At 45.0% G+C, this 18,828-nt stretch overlaps 2 protein-coding genes across 3 annotated transcripts in view; one reads left to right on the top strand and one right to left on the bottom strand.

Moving 5' to 3' along the window:
- Window positions 1–9,087, top strand: part of LOC139537028 (ryanodine receptor 1-like) — a 76,368-nt gene extending 67,281 nt beyond the window's left edge. For both annotated transcript variants that reach the window (XM_071337833.1, XM_071337832.1), the window contains 17 exons: window positions 97–178; window positions 284–1,593; window positions 1,703–1,803; window positions 1,967–2,132; window positions 2,263–2,349; window positions 3,658–3,945; window positions 5,855–5,985; window positions 6,100–6,142; window positions 6,239–6,372; window positions 6,555–6,615; window positions 6,744–6,890; window positions 6,970–7,104; window positions 7,231–7,387; window positions 7,564–7,628; window positions 7,763–7,863; window positions 7,952–8,003; window positions 8,128–9,087. In XM_071337833.1, coding sequence (XP_071193934.1) covers window positions 97–178; window positions 284–1,593; window positions 1,703–1,803; window positions 1,967–2,132; window positions 2,263–2,349; window positions 3,658–3,945; window positions 5,855–5,985; window positions 6,100–6,142; window positions 6,239–6,372; window positions 6,555–6,615; window positions 6,744–6,890; window positions 6,970–7,104; window positions 7,231–7,387; window positions 7,564–7,628; window positions 7,763–7,863; window positions 7,952–8,003; window positions 8,128–8,223 — 3,156 coding nt within the window. In that variant the 3' untranslated portion in view covers window positions 8,224–9,087. The remainder of the gene's footprint in view (window positions 1–96; window positions 179–283; window positions 1,594–1,702; window positions 1,804–1,966; window positions 2,133–2,262; window positions 2,350–3,657; window positions 3,946–5,854; window positions 5,986–6,099; window positions 6,143–6,238; window positions 6,373–6,554; window positions 6,616–6,743; window positions 6,891–6,969; window positions 7,105–7,230; window positions 7,388–7,563; window positions 7,629–7,762; window positions 7,864–7,951; window positions 8,004–8,127) is intronic.
- LOC139537029 (tyrosine-protein kinase receptor UFO-like) lies at window positions 9,050–17,679 on the bottom strand. The gene is made up of 18 exons (XM_071337834.1): window positions 17,241–17,679; window positions 16,677–16,884; window positions 16,475–16,575; window positions 16,211–16,393; window positions 15,984–16,064; window positions 15,576–15,887; window positions 13,660–13,799; window positions 13,413–13,557; window positions 13,122–13,251; window positions 12,924–13,018; window positions 12,248–12,343; window positions 12,024–12,101; window positions 11,842–11,934; window positions 11,585–11,706; window positions 11,321–11,430; window positions 10,306–10,465; window positions 10,022–10,158; window positions 9,050–9,876 (listed from the first exon to the last, which is right to left on the bottom strand). The coding sequence occupies exons 1-18, from the start codon at window positions 17,308–17,310 to the stop codon at window positions 9,411–9,413; spliced, it is 2,727 nt and encodes a 908-aa protein (XP_071193935.1). The 5' UTR covers window positions 17,311–17,679; the 3' UTR covers window positions 9,050–9,410.
- Between the last annotated feature and the right edge of the window lie 1,149 nt (window positions 17,680–18,828).

Genomic DNA, 18,828 nt, shown 5'->3' with positions numbered 1-18,828 from the left:
ATTAAATCAATTTTAATCCCACTATGTAACGCAACAAAAAAAGTCAAGGGGTGTGAATACTTTCTGAAGGCACTATGTGTTTGTGCTGTCTCATAGGATTCCAGCCAGATTGGCCTGCTGAAGGAGCTACTGGACCTCCAAAAAGACATGGTGGTTATGCTGCTCTCTCTACTGGAGGGTAAAAATGCATTTTTATGACAGAATCTTTCTGCTGTTTCTGCCTTTTCTCTTTAATTTCTCTCACCTCCTTTATTATTTGCCTCCATTTTATGCCATGTTTCAGGTAATGTTGTGAATGGCACCATTGCCCGTCAGATGGTGGACATGCTGGTGGAATCGTCCAGCAACGTGGAGATGATCCTCAAATTCTTTGACATGTTTCTCAAACTGAAGGACATTGTGGCGTCAGACGCCTTCCGTGATTACGTGACCGACCCCCGAGGGTTGATCTCTAAGAAGGACTTTCAGAAGGCCATGGACAGCCAGAAACAGTACTCTCCCTCTGAGATCCAATTCCTGTTGTCCTGCTCAGAGGCCGATGAGAATGACATGATCAACTTTGAGGAGTTTGCCGACCGCTTCCAGGAGCCAGCTAAAGACATTGGATTTAACATTGCAGTGTTGCTGACCAACCTGTCTGAACATGTCCCTCATGACCTCAGGCTGAAGAACTTCCTAGAGCAGGCAGAGAGTGTACTCAACTACTTCCGCCCCTTCCTGGGCCGTATAGAGATCATGGGTGCCAGCAGGAAGATCGAGCGTATTTACTTTGAGATCAGCGAGGTCAACCGCACACAGTGGGAGATGCCTCAGGTCAGAGAGTCCAAACGACAGTTCATCTTTGATGTGGTCAATGAGGGGGGCGAGTCGGAGAAGATGGAGATGTTTGTCAACTTCTGCGAGGACACCATCTTTGAGATGAACATTGCCTCCCAGATCTCGGAGCAGGAGGAGGAGAAGGAGGAGGAGGATGATGATGAGCCGGCTGAAGGAGGAGCTGAGGCAGGAGGAGGTGGAGGGGGAGATGAAGAGGGCAATGGAGAGGAAGGAGAGCCAGAGTCCAGCTCTGCCTTTGCAGACTTCATCAACAGCTTATTGAACTTCCTGAGTATCTTCACCTTCCGTAACCTGCGCAGGCAGTACCGCAGAGTGAGGAAGATGACCATCAAGCAGATAGTGGTGGGTCTGGCCACCTTCTTCTGGACTATCCTCATTGGCATCCTGCACTTCATTTACAGTGTATGTAAGGGCTTCTTCCTGCTCATTTGGCAAACTCTATTTGGAGGAGGCCTGGTGGAGGGAGCCAAGAACATCACAGTGACAGAGATCTTGGCCAGTATGCCCGACCCCACCCAGGACGAGGTGCACGGGGACCTGCCAGGGGAGCCTAGGACTGGGGAGGAGCAGGAGGCAGGAGGCGTGACTGACCAAATGGACACAGGCGGTGGAGAGGAGGAGGAGGTGGACAACCAAGACAAGGAAGGTGGGGGGCCACCACGCATTGATGCTCCAGGAGGACTTGGTGACATGGGAATTGAGGCCACTGTTGAGCCTCCTACTCCTGAGGGTACTCCTTTGACCAGGAGGAAACAGGTGAGGCACCTTTCCTATTTAATGCAGAGACTAAAAAGTGCATTGTGAGCTTTCCAGTAAAGTATGTCTACATTCACTTATACTAATTAGCTTTTCTTGTGGTTTGCAGCAACCAGAGGAGGGTGCTGCTGCAGCTGCTGATGGCCAATCTGCTGAACCTGCTCCTGCTCCTGCCATAGAGGAGCCCCCTCCAGAGCCTGAGAAGGCCGAGTGAGTACCTCAGGCCATCTTCCTACATGTACAGTAGATAAACATGTCCTGCCTCCCTACACTTTCCCATCCCCCTTTATTAACCAATACTGTACATGCGTTCATCTTTTGGTGTTTGTTGGAACGTGCTATAAACCAAACACCCCATTTACCTAATTTTCAGCACTGAAAATGGAGAGAAGGCTGAGAAGGAAGCCGAGACCAAAGAGGAGGAGAAACAGGAGGAACCGAAGGAAAAGAAGGCCAAGGATAAGAAAAATAAGAAACAACACCGGGAGCAAGGGTTCCAACTCTGGACTGAGCTGGACATCCAAAGAAACAAATTCTTGGTTAGACATGGCAATTCAATAATTGCTCTCCTCTAATAGTTTTTGTGACGTGCTGATGTGGCAATTTGGATACTGTCAATTCCTCTGTCCACCTGTGATTAATACAACGTTTTGTCTCTTTCTTTCCCAGAACTACCTCTCTCGGAACTTTTACAATCTGCGTTTTCTGGCACTGTTCATTGCATTTGCTCTAAACTTCATTCTACTCTTCTACAAGGTGAACAAATTCTTACAGTATATATAAAAATAGCTGTCACTTGAAATACACAAAATATACATAAGTATGTGGACACCACTTGAATAATTTCCGGTCCTGCTAGAGCTGCCCCGGTCAACTGTAAGTGCTGTTATTGTGAAGTGGAAGCATGGTACAGTAGGCTACACAAGCCTACCATTTGATTTGATTTGAAGCTCACAGAGGGACCACCGAGTGCTGAAGTGCGTAGAGCGTAAAAATCTGTCCTCAGTTGTAACACTCACTAACGAGCTCCAAACTGCCTCTGGAAGCAACGTCAGCACAAGAACTGTTCATCGGGAGCTTCATGAAATGGGTTTCCATGGCCGAGCAGCCGCACACAAGCCTAAGATCACCATGCGCAATGCCAAGCTGGAGTGGTATAAAGCTGGCCACCATTGGACTCTGGAGCAGTGGAAACGTGTTCCCTGCAGTGATGAATCACGCTTCACCATCTGGTAGTCCGACGGACGAATCTGGGTTTGGCGGATGACAGGAGAACGCTACCTGCCTCAATACATAGTGTCAACTGTGAAGTTTTATGGAGGAGGAATAATGGCCTGGGGCTGTTTTTCATGGTTCAGGTCCCTTAGTTCCAGTGAAGGGAAATCTTTACGCTACAGCATACAATGACATTCTAGACGATTCTGTGCATCCAACTTTGTGGCAACAGTTGGGGAAGGCCTTTTCCAGTTTCAGCATGACAATGCCCCCGTGCACAAAGCGAGGTCCGTACATAAATGGTTTGTGGAGATTGGTGTGGAAGAACTTGACTGGCCTGCACAGAACCCTGACCTCAACCCCATCAACACCTTTGGGATGAATTGGAACGCCGACTGCGAGCCAGGCCTAATCGCCCAACATCAGTGCCTGACCTCACTAATGCTCGTTGCTGAATGGAAGCAAGTCCCCGGCCGCAGCAATGTTACAACATCTAGTGGAGGCTGTTATAGCAGTAAAATGGAGAAAAACCCATATTAATGGCCATGATTTTGGAATGAGAATGTTTGACGAGCAGGTGCCGACATACTTTTGGTCATGTAGTGTATCTGACCATCATTTGATTTGTTTTATGTGTAATACCCTCTCCAGGTGGGAAGTGACATGTGGTTGTATAGTGTTCTGACCCAAACATTACATATAACCAGGGTTTTAGAATTGTAAATTCAAAGCACTTCCTGAATTGACTGCCTTCCTTCAATTGGAATTGACCTCATCCCTGCATAACACGTCAAGTGTTAAATGTTCACATGCATCTGTGTTGTGTCTCTGCCTGTGTCCATTGTTCAGGTGTCGGACAGCCCCCCTGGAGAAGGTGATGAGGTGGAGGGCTCTGGCATGTTTGAGGGCTCGGGGGTGGGGGCGCTGTTTGAGGGCAGTGGGCTGTTTGAGGGCTCAGCAGAAGAGATGGAGGGATCTGGTGGGGATGAAGGAGGAGACGACGAGGAGGAGGAGGAGGGCCCAGTCTACTTCTTCTTGGAGGAGAGCACTGGCTACATGCAGCCCACCCTCACATTCCTGGCCGCCCTGCACACAGTCATCGCCTTCCTCTGCATCATCGGCTACAACTGTCTAAAGGTGAGGTTCATGCAATAGTAGATACTACTACTACTACACATACATACATACATACACTACTACAGTGGAGGCCGCTGAGTATCAAACATACCATTCCATTCACTCCATTCCAGCAATTATTATGAGCCATCCTCCCCTCATCAGCCTCTACTGTACTACTACTACTACTACATACTAATCAAATCAAACTGTCTTAGTCACATGCTCCGAATACAACAGACCTTACAGTGAAATGCTTACTTACGAGCCCCTAACCAACAATGCAGTTAAAAAAAATATGGATACAAATAAGAAATAAAAGTAACAAGTAATTAAAGAGCAGCAGTAAAATAACAATAGCGAGACTATATACAGGGGGGTACCGGTACAGAGTCAATGTGCGGGGGCACCAGTTAGTTGAGGTAATATGTACATGTAGGTAAATTTATTAAAGTGACTATGCATAGATGATAACAACAGAGAGTAGCAGCGGTGTAAAAGAGGGGGGGGCAATGCAAATAGTCTGGGTAGCCATTTGATTAGACGTTCAGGAGTCTTATGGCTTGGAGGTAGAAGCTGTTTAGAAGCCTCTTGGACCTAGACTTGGCGCTCCGGTACCGCTTGCCGTGCGGTAGCAGAGAGAACAGTCTATGACTAGCGTGGCAGATTGTTGTTGCCTACCCTTACCACTTGGGGGCGGCCCGTCAGGAAGTCCAGGATCCAGTTGCAGAGGGAGGTGTTTAGTCCCAGGGTCCTTAGCTTATTGATGAGCTTTGTGGGCACTATGGAGTAGAAATCGGAGCTGTAGTCAATGAACAGGAATTGGCTGTCTCTTTTGTCCAGGTGGGAAAGGGCAGTGTGGAGTGCGATTGAGAATGCGTCATCTGTGGATCTATTGGGGCGGTATGCCCTTTCAAAGCACTACATGGCTATCGACGTGAGTGCTACGGGGCTGTAGTCATTTAGGCAGGTACCTTTGCGTTCTTGGGCACAGGGACTATGGTGGTCTGCTTGAAACATGTAGGTATTACAGACTTGGTCAGGGAGAGGTTGAAAATATTAGTGTAGACACTTGCCAGTTGGTCCGCGAGTGCTCTGAGTCCACGCCCTGATAATCCGTCTGGCCCCGCGTCCTTGGGAATGTTGACCTGTTCAAAGGAAAGTGTGATCACACATTCGTCCGGAACAGCTGGTGCTCTCATGCATGCTTCAGTGTTGCTTGCCTCGAAGCATAAAAGGCATTTAGCTCGTCTGGTAGGCTCGCGTCACTGGGCAGCTTGCGGCTGTGTTTCCCTTTGTAGTCCATAATAGTTTGCTAGCCCTGCCACATCCGACAAGCGTCAGAGCCGGTGTAGAAGGATTCAATCTTAGTCCTTTATTGACGCTATGCCTGTGTGATGGTCCATCTGAGGGCATAGATCGATTTCTTATAAGAGTCTGGATTAGTGTCCCGGTCCTTGAAAGCGGCAGCTCTAGCCTTTAGCTCGGTGCGGATGTTTCCTGTAATCCATGGCTTCTGGTTGGGATATGTACGTATGGTCACTGTGGGGACGACGTCGTCGATGCACTTATTGATGAAGCTGGTGACTGAGGTGGTATACTCCTCAATGCCATTGGATGAATCACAGAACATATTCCAATCCTGTAGCGTAGCATCCGCATCATCTGACCACATCCGTATTGCGCGAGTCACACTATTACTACCAACTACTACTACGACATACTACTACTACTACATACTACTACTACGACATACTACTACTACTACATACTACTACTACACACTACTAATACATACTACTACAACTACAATAACAACAGACATCAAATGTATCTTTGCCCTATAACAGTGAGTGGGATTTTTTTTTCTCATCAAGAACACGAGTGATCTGACATCTCAATGACAACAGACAATGTGTGTTCCTCTCAGATCCCTCTGGTGATCTTTAAGAGGGAGAAGGAGCTGGCCAGGAAGCTGGAGTTTGATGGTCTTTACATCACAGAGCAGCCTGAGGATGATGACATCAAAGGTCAATGGGACAGACTGGTCCTCAACACACCGTAAGCAAGCTCCTAGAAGTCCACCTCTACCAATAATATTATATCATCTCTCTTCAGAAAATGTGAGGAATTACAGCTTAAATGATGCACATCTTTTCACAATTCTATTCACAGTTCTTTCCCAAACAACTACTGGGACAAGTTTGTCAAGCGAAAGGTGAGACACTTTTTGGTCTTGGAGGCTATATAGGGATGAAGTTGGTTGAGTTGGTATCTGTATGGAATGGTCCATGTTGTATGTCTGTGTGGCCAGGTCCTGGATAAGTATGGAGACATTTACGGCAGAGAGAGGATCGCAGAGCTTTTAGGAATGGATTTAGCCTCGTTGGACGTCAGTCAACAAACCGATAAGAAGCCGGAGGAACCAGACAATTCCACGTTGGCCTGGTATTAACCAATGCTGTTATACACACATCCAATGCTGTTATACACACAAGATACACATATCTTGATAGGGGAGCTTTTCATGGGGTTATTGAGCCACTTAAATTAACAGTATATTGTTAACCCTACTAGCTACATAAAAAGTAGAACATTTTGTCATTGAAATCCAATCATATATTTTTCAGGTGTACATCTATTGACTTTAAGTACCAGATCTGGAAATGTGGAGTTGTGTTCACAGACGGGGTAAGAGGGATCATAGATGAATAGTATTTTCTATATTTGTGCTGTAGATTGGTTATAATAATTGTACCTTTTCATACTGTAGGTTGAAGACAAACCTTTATATTATCATTTCAATCTCTTCCCCCCAGACTTTTCTCTATCTCTGTTGGTACACGATCATGTCCTTGCTTGGACATTACAACAACTTCTTCTATGCCTGTCACTTGCTGGACATAGCCATCGGTGTGAAGGATCTGCGTACTATCCTGTCCTCTGTCACCCACAATGGGAAACAGGTAAAAGCTGAACAGGAACACCCTTCCGTTTTTCAGTGACTGTGCTGCCGATACGACTCATTCCCTGTCTCCCTCCTAGCTCATGATGACATTGGGCTTGTTGGCAGTGGTGGTGTATCTCTACACTGTAGTGGCCTTTATCTTCTTCCGCAAGTTTTACAACAAGAGTGAAGATGAGGATGAGCCGGATATGAAATGTGACGACATGATGACTGTGAGTCGGTGCTATGTTTTCTGCCAGCTCTATGCTATACCATATACTCTATAGTCGTACAGTATGTTTGAGTTTACTTACTACTTTTCTATATTCAATGTGCTCTCTTCCCTCCACCTGTGTCAGTGCTACCTCTTCCACATGTACGTGGGCGTGCGTGCTGGCGGTGGCATAGGGGACGAGATCGAGGACCCGGCGGGAGACGTGTACGAGCTCTACCGGGTGGTCTTTGACATCACCTTCTTCTTCTTTGTCATTGTCATCCTGTTGGCCATCATCCAGGGTATGGCACCGTCCCTCTTATGCATTCCAAAACACTACTCCACCACTGTACAGTACCTCAAGCAAGGGCAATCTCGGATATCTAGTCATAATTTAAAATAATTGACTAGATATCTAGTCATCATTCCATTCGACTGTGAGGGATGGGATGGCTGTGAGTTTGTGTGTTTCCTACAGGTCTGATCATTGACGCCTTCGGAGAGCTCCGAGACCAACAAGAGCAGGTTAAGGAAGACATGGAGGTACAGATCTTTAAAAAATATATATATATATTGTATCTTTGGCGTTCATCAGTTTTAGGTGAGTTTAAGTCAGTCACATAGTTAGGCACATACCACCATCTTGCCTACTGTTTCTGTTTATTTGATTCTTGTAGACCAAGTGCTTCATCTGTGGAATTGGAAGCGACTACTTTGATACGACGCCGCACGGCTTCGAGACCCACACCCTGGAGGAACACAACTTGGCCAACTACATGTATGTGTTCTCCCTGTAATCAGTCAACAGTGCGTGTCCATGACCATCTGCCATCACGCTGACCTGCCTGTCTGTCTGTTCTCTACAGGTTCTTCTTAATGTACCTCATCAACAAAGATGAGACGGAGCACACTGGCCAGGTGAGTCTGTCAGTCAGTCTTTGTGTTCGTGGCACCAAATGCCTCACATTTTGTAGCCATTCATTTCAATTGGCTGTCTCTTCTTTTCTCCCTCTGTCCTGGTTCCTCCTCTCCTCTGTTCCAGGAGTCATATGTGTGGAAGATGTACCAGGAGCGAGCGTGGGACTTCTTCCCTGCTGGGGACTGTTTCAGGAAGCAATATGAGGATCAGCTTGCATAACCATACTACTACATTTAGTAGGTTTAATAACATAGTAAACCATACTGAAATAGCTGTACTATACTGTATGGAAGAGAGTTGGGCACAAACACATGCAAACTAAATAACTGCGTTTAGAAGTGTTTGTAGCAATGTCAAGTTGAAACATTCAGTGACAGTAATTCTTCAAATGTCATTGTGCGAGTGAATGTGGGAAAATACTCCCGTTTGCCAACACACACAAATATTCTCAAAAATTAAGTGCATTATGCATGTACATTTTGTAAAACTTCAGTGCCTAAATGATTGGAACAAACTTTATTAGTCGCATGCTACAGCAGCATCTTGATACTGTACCAAAACGGTCATTATTGGTATAGTACTTTGATACCCGGCTATCTCCTCCTACTCATAAAGCAAGAGATACCGGTACCAGATATACTGTAAACACAACTGGAGTATAGTTGATGGTACTATTTACACAGCAGTCTCTTAGATAATAATTTACCAGCCCACTGGAAAAGCGCTATAACCACTACATACAGTACAGCATTGACTTCAAATGCTCTTCAACTGCTGCTTTTCAACTCACAAGGTTTTTCCTGAAATGTTCTTTGCATCTGTTTTAATTATCACTATTTCTCTCAACAGAACCGACGATGGTTCATGTGTTGTTGACGTAGTAACTAGGGTTTGTGTATTTATTTGTTTTTAATTTATTGAATGTATTTTAAGCCTGGCTAGTCTGAATGCCAGGAATGCATTATTGTATCCAGTACATTGTTTAGTTTGAGGGAACTCGCTACTTTGTTTTATTAAAACAAAAAAATACTGGTTTATTAATGGGTTTGTTCATTGGTTTATTAAATAAAAGGCTTTGATGCACTTACAGTTTGATGTAGTTTCCTTTCAGGAAAGGATTATACCAATTTATTACACAGTCCGTGCCAACGGATTAGTTGATTTGGTTTCTTAATATTCATATTGGGAAGATAAATATTTATTTAGCATGTGGTTGGTGGCTGCACATTAGTGACAATTGACTACAGTGTATACAGTATGTACACAACTGTTGAACCGTCCGTAACACAACTAATCCTTGATTTGTTTTGATCTTGTTCATTTGACTACCGTATTGTAGTGAACTTGTCTACTTTCTTCAGTATTTCTTCACAACTACTGGAAGTCCCTCTGTGTGCCTTTAAACCTCACTTCCTGAAGACCCTCCGGTCCCATCCTTCTCCTTCCCTGTTGTCCTGCCCGTCCAGCAGGAGAGAGGAGGTGGGGGAGGAGGAGCAGGAGGCCTGGAGCTGCAGGGTGGGGCTCGACGAGGAGGCCATCCAGCTCAGGCTGTCAATAGAGTCATTGAGATAGGGCTGGGCCTCGCGCTGAGGGCAGAGTACATAGCGATCAGCATGATGATGATGCACCTGGACGGTTTCCAGAGGGTCCATGTTCTTCTGGTAGGACGGGTGAGGCAGTCCAAAAGGCTCCCAGCCCCCCACGGCCCCCGACAGAGAGCCCAAGGGCTCCTCCATGTTGACGTAGAGCAGGTCATCGGCCTCCTCCTGCTCGGGCATCTCCTCCAGGGCTTTCTCCAGGTCACAGCGCAGAGAGGGGAACCCCGGGCGGTCCTTAGGACTCAGTAGCCAGCAGGAGAACATCAGGGAGTAGCTATAGTATAGAGGACATACAGAATTCCCCAAAATCCAGATACTCCAGGAAAGGTACATTGGTTGCCTCTACTATACACCACTAAATAATGATAAGTCATACTACTCAATGATTCATGTGTACAGATCCAGAAACAGGCACTCACATGGTGTCCAGGCAGCTAGGGGGCTGTTTGAGGCGGTTACCCTGTCTAAGGTAGTCGTAGATCTCACTGTTTTCCACTCCAGGGTAGGGCGTCTGCCCCCGAGTGGCTATCTCCCACATAGTCACGCCAAACGACCACTTCGAGAGAGGGAAATAAGCAGCGTCACAAAAATAATGTACTTGTATTTACTCTTTGCTATGAATTCTGCTGCAGGATGTTAAAACCCAAATACAGTAGGAGACATGGGTCACATAATGTAGCTGGACAAAGTTAGGATAGCTCACCACATCACTCTTGGTGGTGTACACTCGGTCTGCCAGGCTCTCGATGGCGATCCATTTTACTGGCATCTTTGAAATGCGTCCTTGTCTATAGTAGTCCCCGTTATAGATCTTCTTAGATAGGCCAAAATCAGCCACACACACAGTCATATTCTCGTTCAGCCTGCAGGACAGATATACACTGAGTGTACAAAACATTAAGGACACCTGCTCTTTCCGTGAGAGACTGACCAAGTGAAAGCGATGATCCCTTACTCTTGTTAAATCTACTTCAATCAGTGTAGATGATTTAAGCCTTGAGGCAATTGAGACATGGATTGTGTTTGTGTGCCATTAAGGGTGAATGGGCAAAACAAAAGATTGAAGTGCCTTTGAACAGGGTATGGTAGTAGGTATCAGTTGCACTGGTTTGTGTCAAGAACTGCAACGCTGCTGGGTTTTTCACACTCAACAGTTTCCCATGTCTATCAAGAATGGTCCACCACCCAAAGGACATCCAACCAACTTCACACAATTGTGGGAAGTATTGGAGTCAACATGGGCCAGCATCCCTGTGGAACGCTTTTGACACCTTGTAGAGTCCATGCCCCGATGAATTTAGGCTGTTCTGAGGGCAAAAGAAGGTGGGTAGAACTCAATATTAAGAAGGTGTTCTTAATGTTGGGCACATGGGGATGTCCGACACCTTTCTAGGGAGTTTTTCCTAGCCACCGTGCTTCTACACCTGCATTGCTTGCTGTTTGGGGTTTTAGGCTGGGTGTCTGTACAGCACTTCGAGATATTAGCTGATGTACGAAGGGCTATATAAAAATAAAATTAAAATAAACTTGATTGAATGTTTTGTACAGTGTGTATGCAGATGAGCACAAACAACGTAATAGCAACAGAAAACAGTACTGTTACTCGTATCACTCAACTTGTTTCACAATCATTCTCTCAGACTATCACAGAAAAACATTGAGGAGTATGTGTGAGAAACAGGAGGACACAGACAGAACAGAGAGGTGAGAATCCCCACATGCAGTTTCGCGCTGCCAGGTCTCTATGGATGAACCTCTTGTTGCTCAGGTATTCCATTCCCCGTGCGATGTCTGTCATGAACTTCACCAACATCTGAGAAGGCAGGGACTGATGAATGGAGACACAGACGATAAGATACAGACAGGGGGTGCTATACAGCAGCACAAATGGAACATGTATGAAAGGAGAATAGAGGACAACGCTACAATTTATTTGTGTAACAAAAACTTTTCCGATCTGCGTGGGAGGGAAGGGAACTGACCAGAGGACTGTCCCCAAGTCGAGAGTAGAGCAGGAAACTGTGCAGGTCCCCATGTTTCATACAAGGCAGGATGACGACAGGGGATGGGTAGCCTCCCCTCTCTACCGTCTGCAGACACACTCCTACAGGGAGGATTGGGGAAACAACAGAATGAATCTAGTCAGACCTACTTGGTAACGGACTCTTGTGAGACAACAACGACCGCGTCTTAATAGTAGCTCGATAAGTGACAAAACAAAATCAGCCCACTCTCTCACCGAGGAGTCTCATGACGTTGGGGTGGTCAAACTCCTTCATACAAGCAGCCTCCCTGAGGAAGTCCTCCATCTCGGTGCGAGTACAGATGGAAACTACGAGAGGGAGAAGGAGAGGGTGGCTGAGGTCAAACTGACACATACTGCACCATGGGGGAGACACGTGGGGATGTCCGATCACTCACTCTTCATGGTCTTCACAGCCACTTTGAGGACAGTCTCTTCATGCACCAGAAGCCCTTCCACGACGGAGCCAAACTCCCCTGCAGATCAAGACACGGACGTGTTGTTAGTCGGGTGGGTTGGTGTAGCTGGGGATCGAAGCCTCTTAAGGCCCTGGGATGGAGTAGTTAATGACTGACTAGGTTACAGTACATAGAGCATGATGAAGGCTTCAGTCGGAGCTCACCCTCTCCGAGGGTCTTGCCCAGGGTCAGCTTGTGTCGGTCCACCATCACATCCTGCAACTTCTGCTTCAGTTCGTCACTGATCACCAGGCTGTTCACTGCAGACAGGGTTAATACTCTCTCTTACACAGAAACAGGGATTCTTGAAACATTACATATTGGAAAATAACTTTAGCGTTAATCCTCTCCCATTGCCCTTAAACAAATGAGAAATTCCATTTTGAAAAACAATACAGAATATGAGTCCATTATTGTGAAACTGTTCTAGGCTTACAGTCTGTTTTCTCTTCCTGTTTGCCTTTTCACAACAATGTGTGTTGAAACAAAATGCTCTGGCAACAAACACATCCCAAAACTATGATTTAGAACATTTCCCATTTGTCCTGAAAGAAATGTAATAAAATATTTAGACGCCTTTGAATAATAGCAGCGTGACTTTACAAAGATTTGAACTCCATTCTCAAACGAATTACTCTGTGCTCCCCAGCGGATTGTGTTAACAGCCAGATCATGACACCACTCTGCCCCACCACATCTGGCACAGAACAACATTGAGCAAATGGATGAAATCTGATCTTCAACATCTGTTCCTGAACTCCCATACTTCATGACACACCATTTGGTTCCAAGGCGTTTACTGGTGACTGTTTCTCTTACGTCACGGGCATGACAACTCACATGTGGCTTCATTCGACTGGTGATTGTAGGTGCGTCGGGCGCTGTATCTTACTACGAAGTCCCCACCACCGTTTCTCATAGGGTAAAATGTTTTCCTGTCGCGCAGCACACACACACACAGGTGTTTTTAACTGATCATCGAACAGTAATGACAAAACAATTGAAGAAAGGGATACAGGGAGATCCATAGGTACATACCCAAAGCATGTCTCTCTTTGACACAGTATGATTGCATATACCACGATGAACCCTATCAAGGCCAGACTGACAGCAATCCCCATGATCACATACCACCAATGCCAGGAAAATGCCTGATGTGGGGAGAAATCTAAAAAGGCAGGAAAGAGAGGTATGTCAGCTATTACACGAACAATAGAATATGCTACCTAATGAATCAACCGGGAACATTTGGAATCTCCTGCTGTTTTCTCCTCTCCTTTGGCCCATCCCAACCATCCTACTGTCTCCCTCTGTTCTGTCCAGACTCACCAGGCTGTTTCTGTTTGAGGGTTTGGACAGGGCTCCAGGGGCCACACCCTGCCACAGTACAGGCACTCACACTCAGGGACACACTGTCCAGGAGGCTGGAGAGCGGGATAGCTAGCTCAGAGGACTGAACTGACTCCATAACAGCCTGAAGCAGGGAAACAAAACAACAGCAAAGATGGTATGTGAGGGGGAGAGAGAGAGAATGCCTACAATGTATGTTTACTTTGACAACTGTAATATGGGTTACCTTGGACTTGTTAGGGGTTCTGTACTCCACTATGTACCCTAGTATCTGGCCATTCAGTCTGCCTGGTGGCTTGGTCCAGCTGACAATAACCTCTGTTCCATTAAACAGTCCACTCACATTGTCTGGTGCTGCCTCTGGTACTGTCAGATCCATGCCAAAAAAGGAATAATGTTTACAACATATCAAATGACCTGTAACACACACTACCAGACTCATGTTGTTAAAACCAGTGTGCAAAGTTCCGTGTGTAATATTTATCTTATTAAGACAACAATGTAAATAAAGGCATCTTTGTCTGTCACGTTGTGAGTCATTGCGTGGGCTGCGGCTGGAGCCTGTACTGGACCCTGCCTGGTGATGTCATCGGTGAGTGTTCCACTGCTGATCGTTTCCACATGTGGCTCCACCCCGGCCAACAAAAACACAAGCACCTTCCCCTCTCCCTCCATCTACCCGGCTCTCTCTCGCTCGCTCCCTCAGCCCGCGCCCCTCTCACTCCCCTCTACCTCTGACCCAGGAGCAGTGGAGAGAGATGTAGATGGGAGGGATAAGATACTTTTACTTTGTGGGGAGGTCAGGAATATAGCTCGCTCGTTCTCTCACACACACACACACACACACACACACACACACACACACACACACACACACACACACACACACACACACACACACACACACACACACACACACACACACACACACACACACACACACACACACACACACACACACCTTACAGGTCTGCCACGTCATGCGCGCATGTTATTTTCAGATAAATAGGAGAGACAAAAGCAAAGAGTCTAAATGGTTTGGTTACACTAAGAACTAGGAGTCATGAGTTATCTACCGCATGCAACAACAGAAAAGTGTTTGAAATGAATCAATTTTGACGGTGACTTCTTTTTGCTTCACACGGTCAGCATCGTTTAGCTAATGGAATCAAATGAATCCAAACACGCATTCTCCCAGCACAAGAAGGGTGTTTTCTTTTAAGCCTGACATCTGGTAACTGATTTGATAGAAGGAGGACTTTTCTTTCCATGAGGAAAATTCTTTATTGGTCAGTTGATGGTGGGTTGATGTGCACTACGCCACTGTGAAATTGGCTGTTTCCCCCTTTCCCCTTCTCTCCGAAAGTCTCTCTTTCTATTTCCCTTCTACACAAACATGTCTACATTACAGACTGCGGAAAGCATGAGTTGGCATGGAAAAACCGCTTCTCCACCGGCCATAATTCAAACACACTGCGGCATTATATGGACACAGCAGGATTGAGCCACCTCTGCCAAGCCATGAATAGAGAATGTTTCATCTGTTTCCCTCCTGCCCTCAGTACCTCCTCCTTCGCTCAAGCAACTTTCTCAATATAGAAGTTTATATTTTAAAACACTGAGGATGAAGAGGAGGGTGTTCTTACTGACAAATGTGACTGTCTGTTGCCAGCTCAGAGGAATAGCACTGAAAATCTTGATTTAACGTCAGGTTCCATCCATCTGGCCCTTTTCAGATGAATATTTTGGATGAAACGCTAGACCCCTCTGCTTTTCTAAACCATAAACCTGTATCTCTTCTGTCTGTTCTACCAAAAACACTTGAGAATCCTTAACCAATTCCAAAACGTTTTTTCCCCCCCAGAACAATCTTTGACCCATAACCAGTCTAGTTTCACAGTCACTCAACTCTCGTTGTTCCCCCTGTAAGTCACTGACCTCTGCTACATAGGTATCGCACTTTAACATTAACTTATTGTGCTGTAAGTCACTCAGGACGAAATCATCTGCTAGAATACCTAAGAGTTGTAGATGTGAATACATATAACAAAATACATGATCAGTAATAGAATTGCTATAAACACTCGCTGATGGGTTGCGGGTGGCAACTGTGGGGACTGAGGACTGTGGCAAACAGCTTACCTCCTTCAGATGTGCGCAGTGTTACCCATGGTGTCCAGGGGGAAGCACCTTGACTGCTACGGCAAGCCACCCTCACGTCATAGGAGGAGTAGGGCTCCAGGTCTGGGATCAGGTGTCGGGCAGGTGGTACATTTATATTCTGATTATGGATCAGGTGATTAAGCAATGCAGTGCGGTCAGGACCAGATGGAGCTGCCTGTATAGAGCACACAGAGACAGGATACACCCCTCCAAAGCCAGGCTCCCAGGAGATCAGCAGGGACGAGATGGTAACCTCTACAGCCTGGACTTCATGTGCCTGGGAGGGAACCACTACACCAAGACAAGAGAGGAGGTCATGAATAAGACCAAACAAATCAACATAATCATAAGTCGTTTACGTTGAACGCCTTCCCTGTTGGTACGGACCTGTCACTGTTCCGGAGGCTGAGGTAGCCACACCTTTACTGTTGTGGGCTTCACAGGAGAAGCTGCTTGTATGGTTGAGGCCTAACAACAGGGATGCAAGGAGGTGTTCAGTCAGAGGGAAGACTGACAGAAAAGCAAATATACAGTTACAGAATGCGGTTTCAATTTTAAGCCTGTATAATGTGCTGTTTGTAAGCAAAATGCAAAAGTAAGAGAAAAGTCTTTACCTGTGATGTTGAGAGTGGAGGGAGAGTGGGATACCGGGTCCTGGAGCGTGTTGAGTGGTCCTCCATTCTGCAGCCAGATGATCCTGACAGGTTCTGGAGGCCCATGGGCCATACACTGCAGGCTGAGGCTAACATTAGCCACTACTGTCACGTCATGAGGCTCCACTGAGAAATGAGGGATTCCTGGAAAAGACGATGAACTGTGAGTAAGATACTGGAGAAAATAAAAAGACAGATTATCGAAGAGGCAGACAGAAACTCTACCTTCTAGCTGAATGACCCCTTCCTGAGACATCAAGTCCTTCCGCCCCACTGTTGCCATGCAATGGTATCTCCCAATGTCTGACAGTTTCACATGATCAATTCTGATGAAAGACAGACATATTACTATCGCTGAAAAAAAGATAAGTCAGACCAAGAATGTGTGACATAAACAGAGAGAGAGAGAGTCATAATTGAGAATGACCTGAGTTCACTGATGGTCAGCCAACCTCCTTCAGTGACAGGCACTTGGACTTGATTGGTGTCAGCGTAATCCAGGGATTGACCGTCCCTGAACCACACCACATCCGGAGGTTCCTCTCCACCTCCATCTCCCTGGAGAGTACAGAGCACCTGCACCGGCTTACCCAGGGATGAGGTTACATTGGCTGGGCTCTTCACAAACTGAAACACTTGATTCAAAGGACACATATTAATCTGAATGTTAAACTGACATTCAGTAAATATGGTCCCTAAATTAGATTAATGAATACCAAGTTCACTTGGGGAAGCATGAGTTAAGTTTACCATTAAATATAGTGTAAAATTGTCTTGTCAATTAACTGTAATATTAGACTAACCCTATATACCTGCCTAAAACGTTCATAAGTAAGATAAACCGTAATGAAAGAAAAGCACATACGTTTTTCAAATAATACAATTTTGAAAGTTTTTCAAATGATAAAACATACGTTATGATCATTTCTGAGAGGTAATTTATATTGCTAAAATGTTAACAGAATCTCTGTTATCATCAATGCTGACTCACCTGGCACAGGGACCACTGTACCCATCAACAGAAGAACAAATAACGGCAAACACCCTCTGCTGCCCTTCATCCTCGTTCAGGTTTGCTCTTGAAGAACAAGATTGGTCTCTACTACGACTAAAATTATGCCTCAGACAGACATCTTTACATCCTTCCTGGCAAGAAATGTGTCATCTTCTTCCTCGCACAGTATCCACGTTAGACTATTTCTTGAAGGTTTCAGACGCTTTCCAAAAAGTTATCCTTGAGAGTAGACTATGCCATTCATAGCAATTATTGAAACAGTTTTTCTTCTTCCAGGAGTCGAATTCACAATATAACCTACTACTGCTGGATATGATGTAGCCTATCCCCGAGACTGAATTTAGTTTAATAGGCAAATAGTCCGCGAGTATTATGCATGTCTCTCACGATTGAATTACTCATAGGGAAAAGTTTAGCTCTTGACTAGCTCAGCTGGCCGCAAGATGGCGCTATTATTCCATTGCGAAATAATAGCGCATTCCTGCGGCCGGTTGGGCTAGCTCTTTACATTTTTTTCCTCCATTACTCCCTCTTCTTCATTCACTTTTCTGACTTTCATGCACACTCAACCGTTGAAGAAATAGTAAATTGAGAATACTACATACTTTTAGAGAATTTGTTTATCTGATGTTGGAAAGTATGCTGCGTTCGTAACCAAATGGGATGTGGGAATTTACCAGTTGTGAAGTCGTAAATACCAGGTGGATGCATTCAAATGGTCTGAAGTATTTTAGAAACGCTGATTTGTTAAGGGTAAACAAGCGTTATGTCAATAAAATAAATATAATTTAAGATGCAAATGTCCCTCCTGGGTAAATCCATTTGAATTCAATCACTTTTTGACAGCATCCCTTTTGATTTGAACGAAACCTTCCATACATATTGAGCCTATTGTAGAAGTGCTCAGAAAGTGACTTTTTGGACCTGAATGACAAAACATTCAAGAAATAAAGGTGCTCAAAGCTCACCTATTTTGCGTACCCCACCATACCATGAGACATCCATGTCTTCATCAGTGGAAAAGATAAACGGTTGATATTGATATAATTTAAAAGCTTACAAACATGGTTGTCAAACTATTTAATAACTTGTTGAAAAAAATTGTCATTTTTAACCTTAAACGTCAATTATCTAAAAACCTGTAAACTCCAATTGTTTTCATATTCACATATATTGTAGCTTAGCCCCTATTGTCATCTGAGTTTTTTGTGTTGTGCTGCCATTGGTTGACAACATTCTCTTGAATACATTTTTAGGCTGATAAATTCACTAAAATGGGAGAAATTAAATGTCAACTTTCGAATGGCACCACAAAAATGGTTGTTGGAGGTTCACACATCAGAGAATGTTGACTTGAATGGGAATATTTGTTGTTTTAAATTATACTGTCAATCCTCCATATTGAAATCATAGAAATATAGACAATAATAGACATGACCGTTAAAGTTTAAATTAGACTGTGGGAGGACCATCTTTGTGGCAGTAATTAGAAGTAACAATTTCAATTCAATTGAAATGTCAATTGTGTACCAGCTAAATTGCAGTGGCCTGAAGGAATATGTCC

This window comes from Salvelinus alpinus, chromosome 13, assembly GCF_045679555.1.
Source record: "Salvelinus alpinus chromosome 13, SLU_Salpinus.1, whole genome shotgun sequence".
Lineage (NCBI taxonomy): Eukaryota > Metazoa > Chordata > Actinopteri > Salmoniformes > Salmonidae > Salvelinus > Salvelinus alpinus.
Note: the sequence above shows the minus strand (reverse complement) of the source record. Positions and strands in the feature narration are given on the sequence as shown.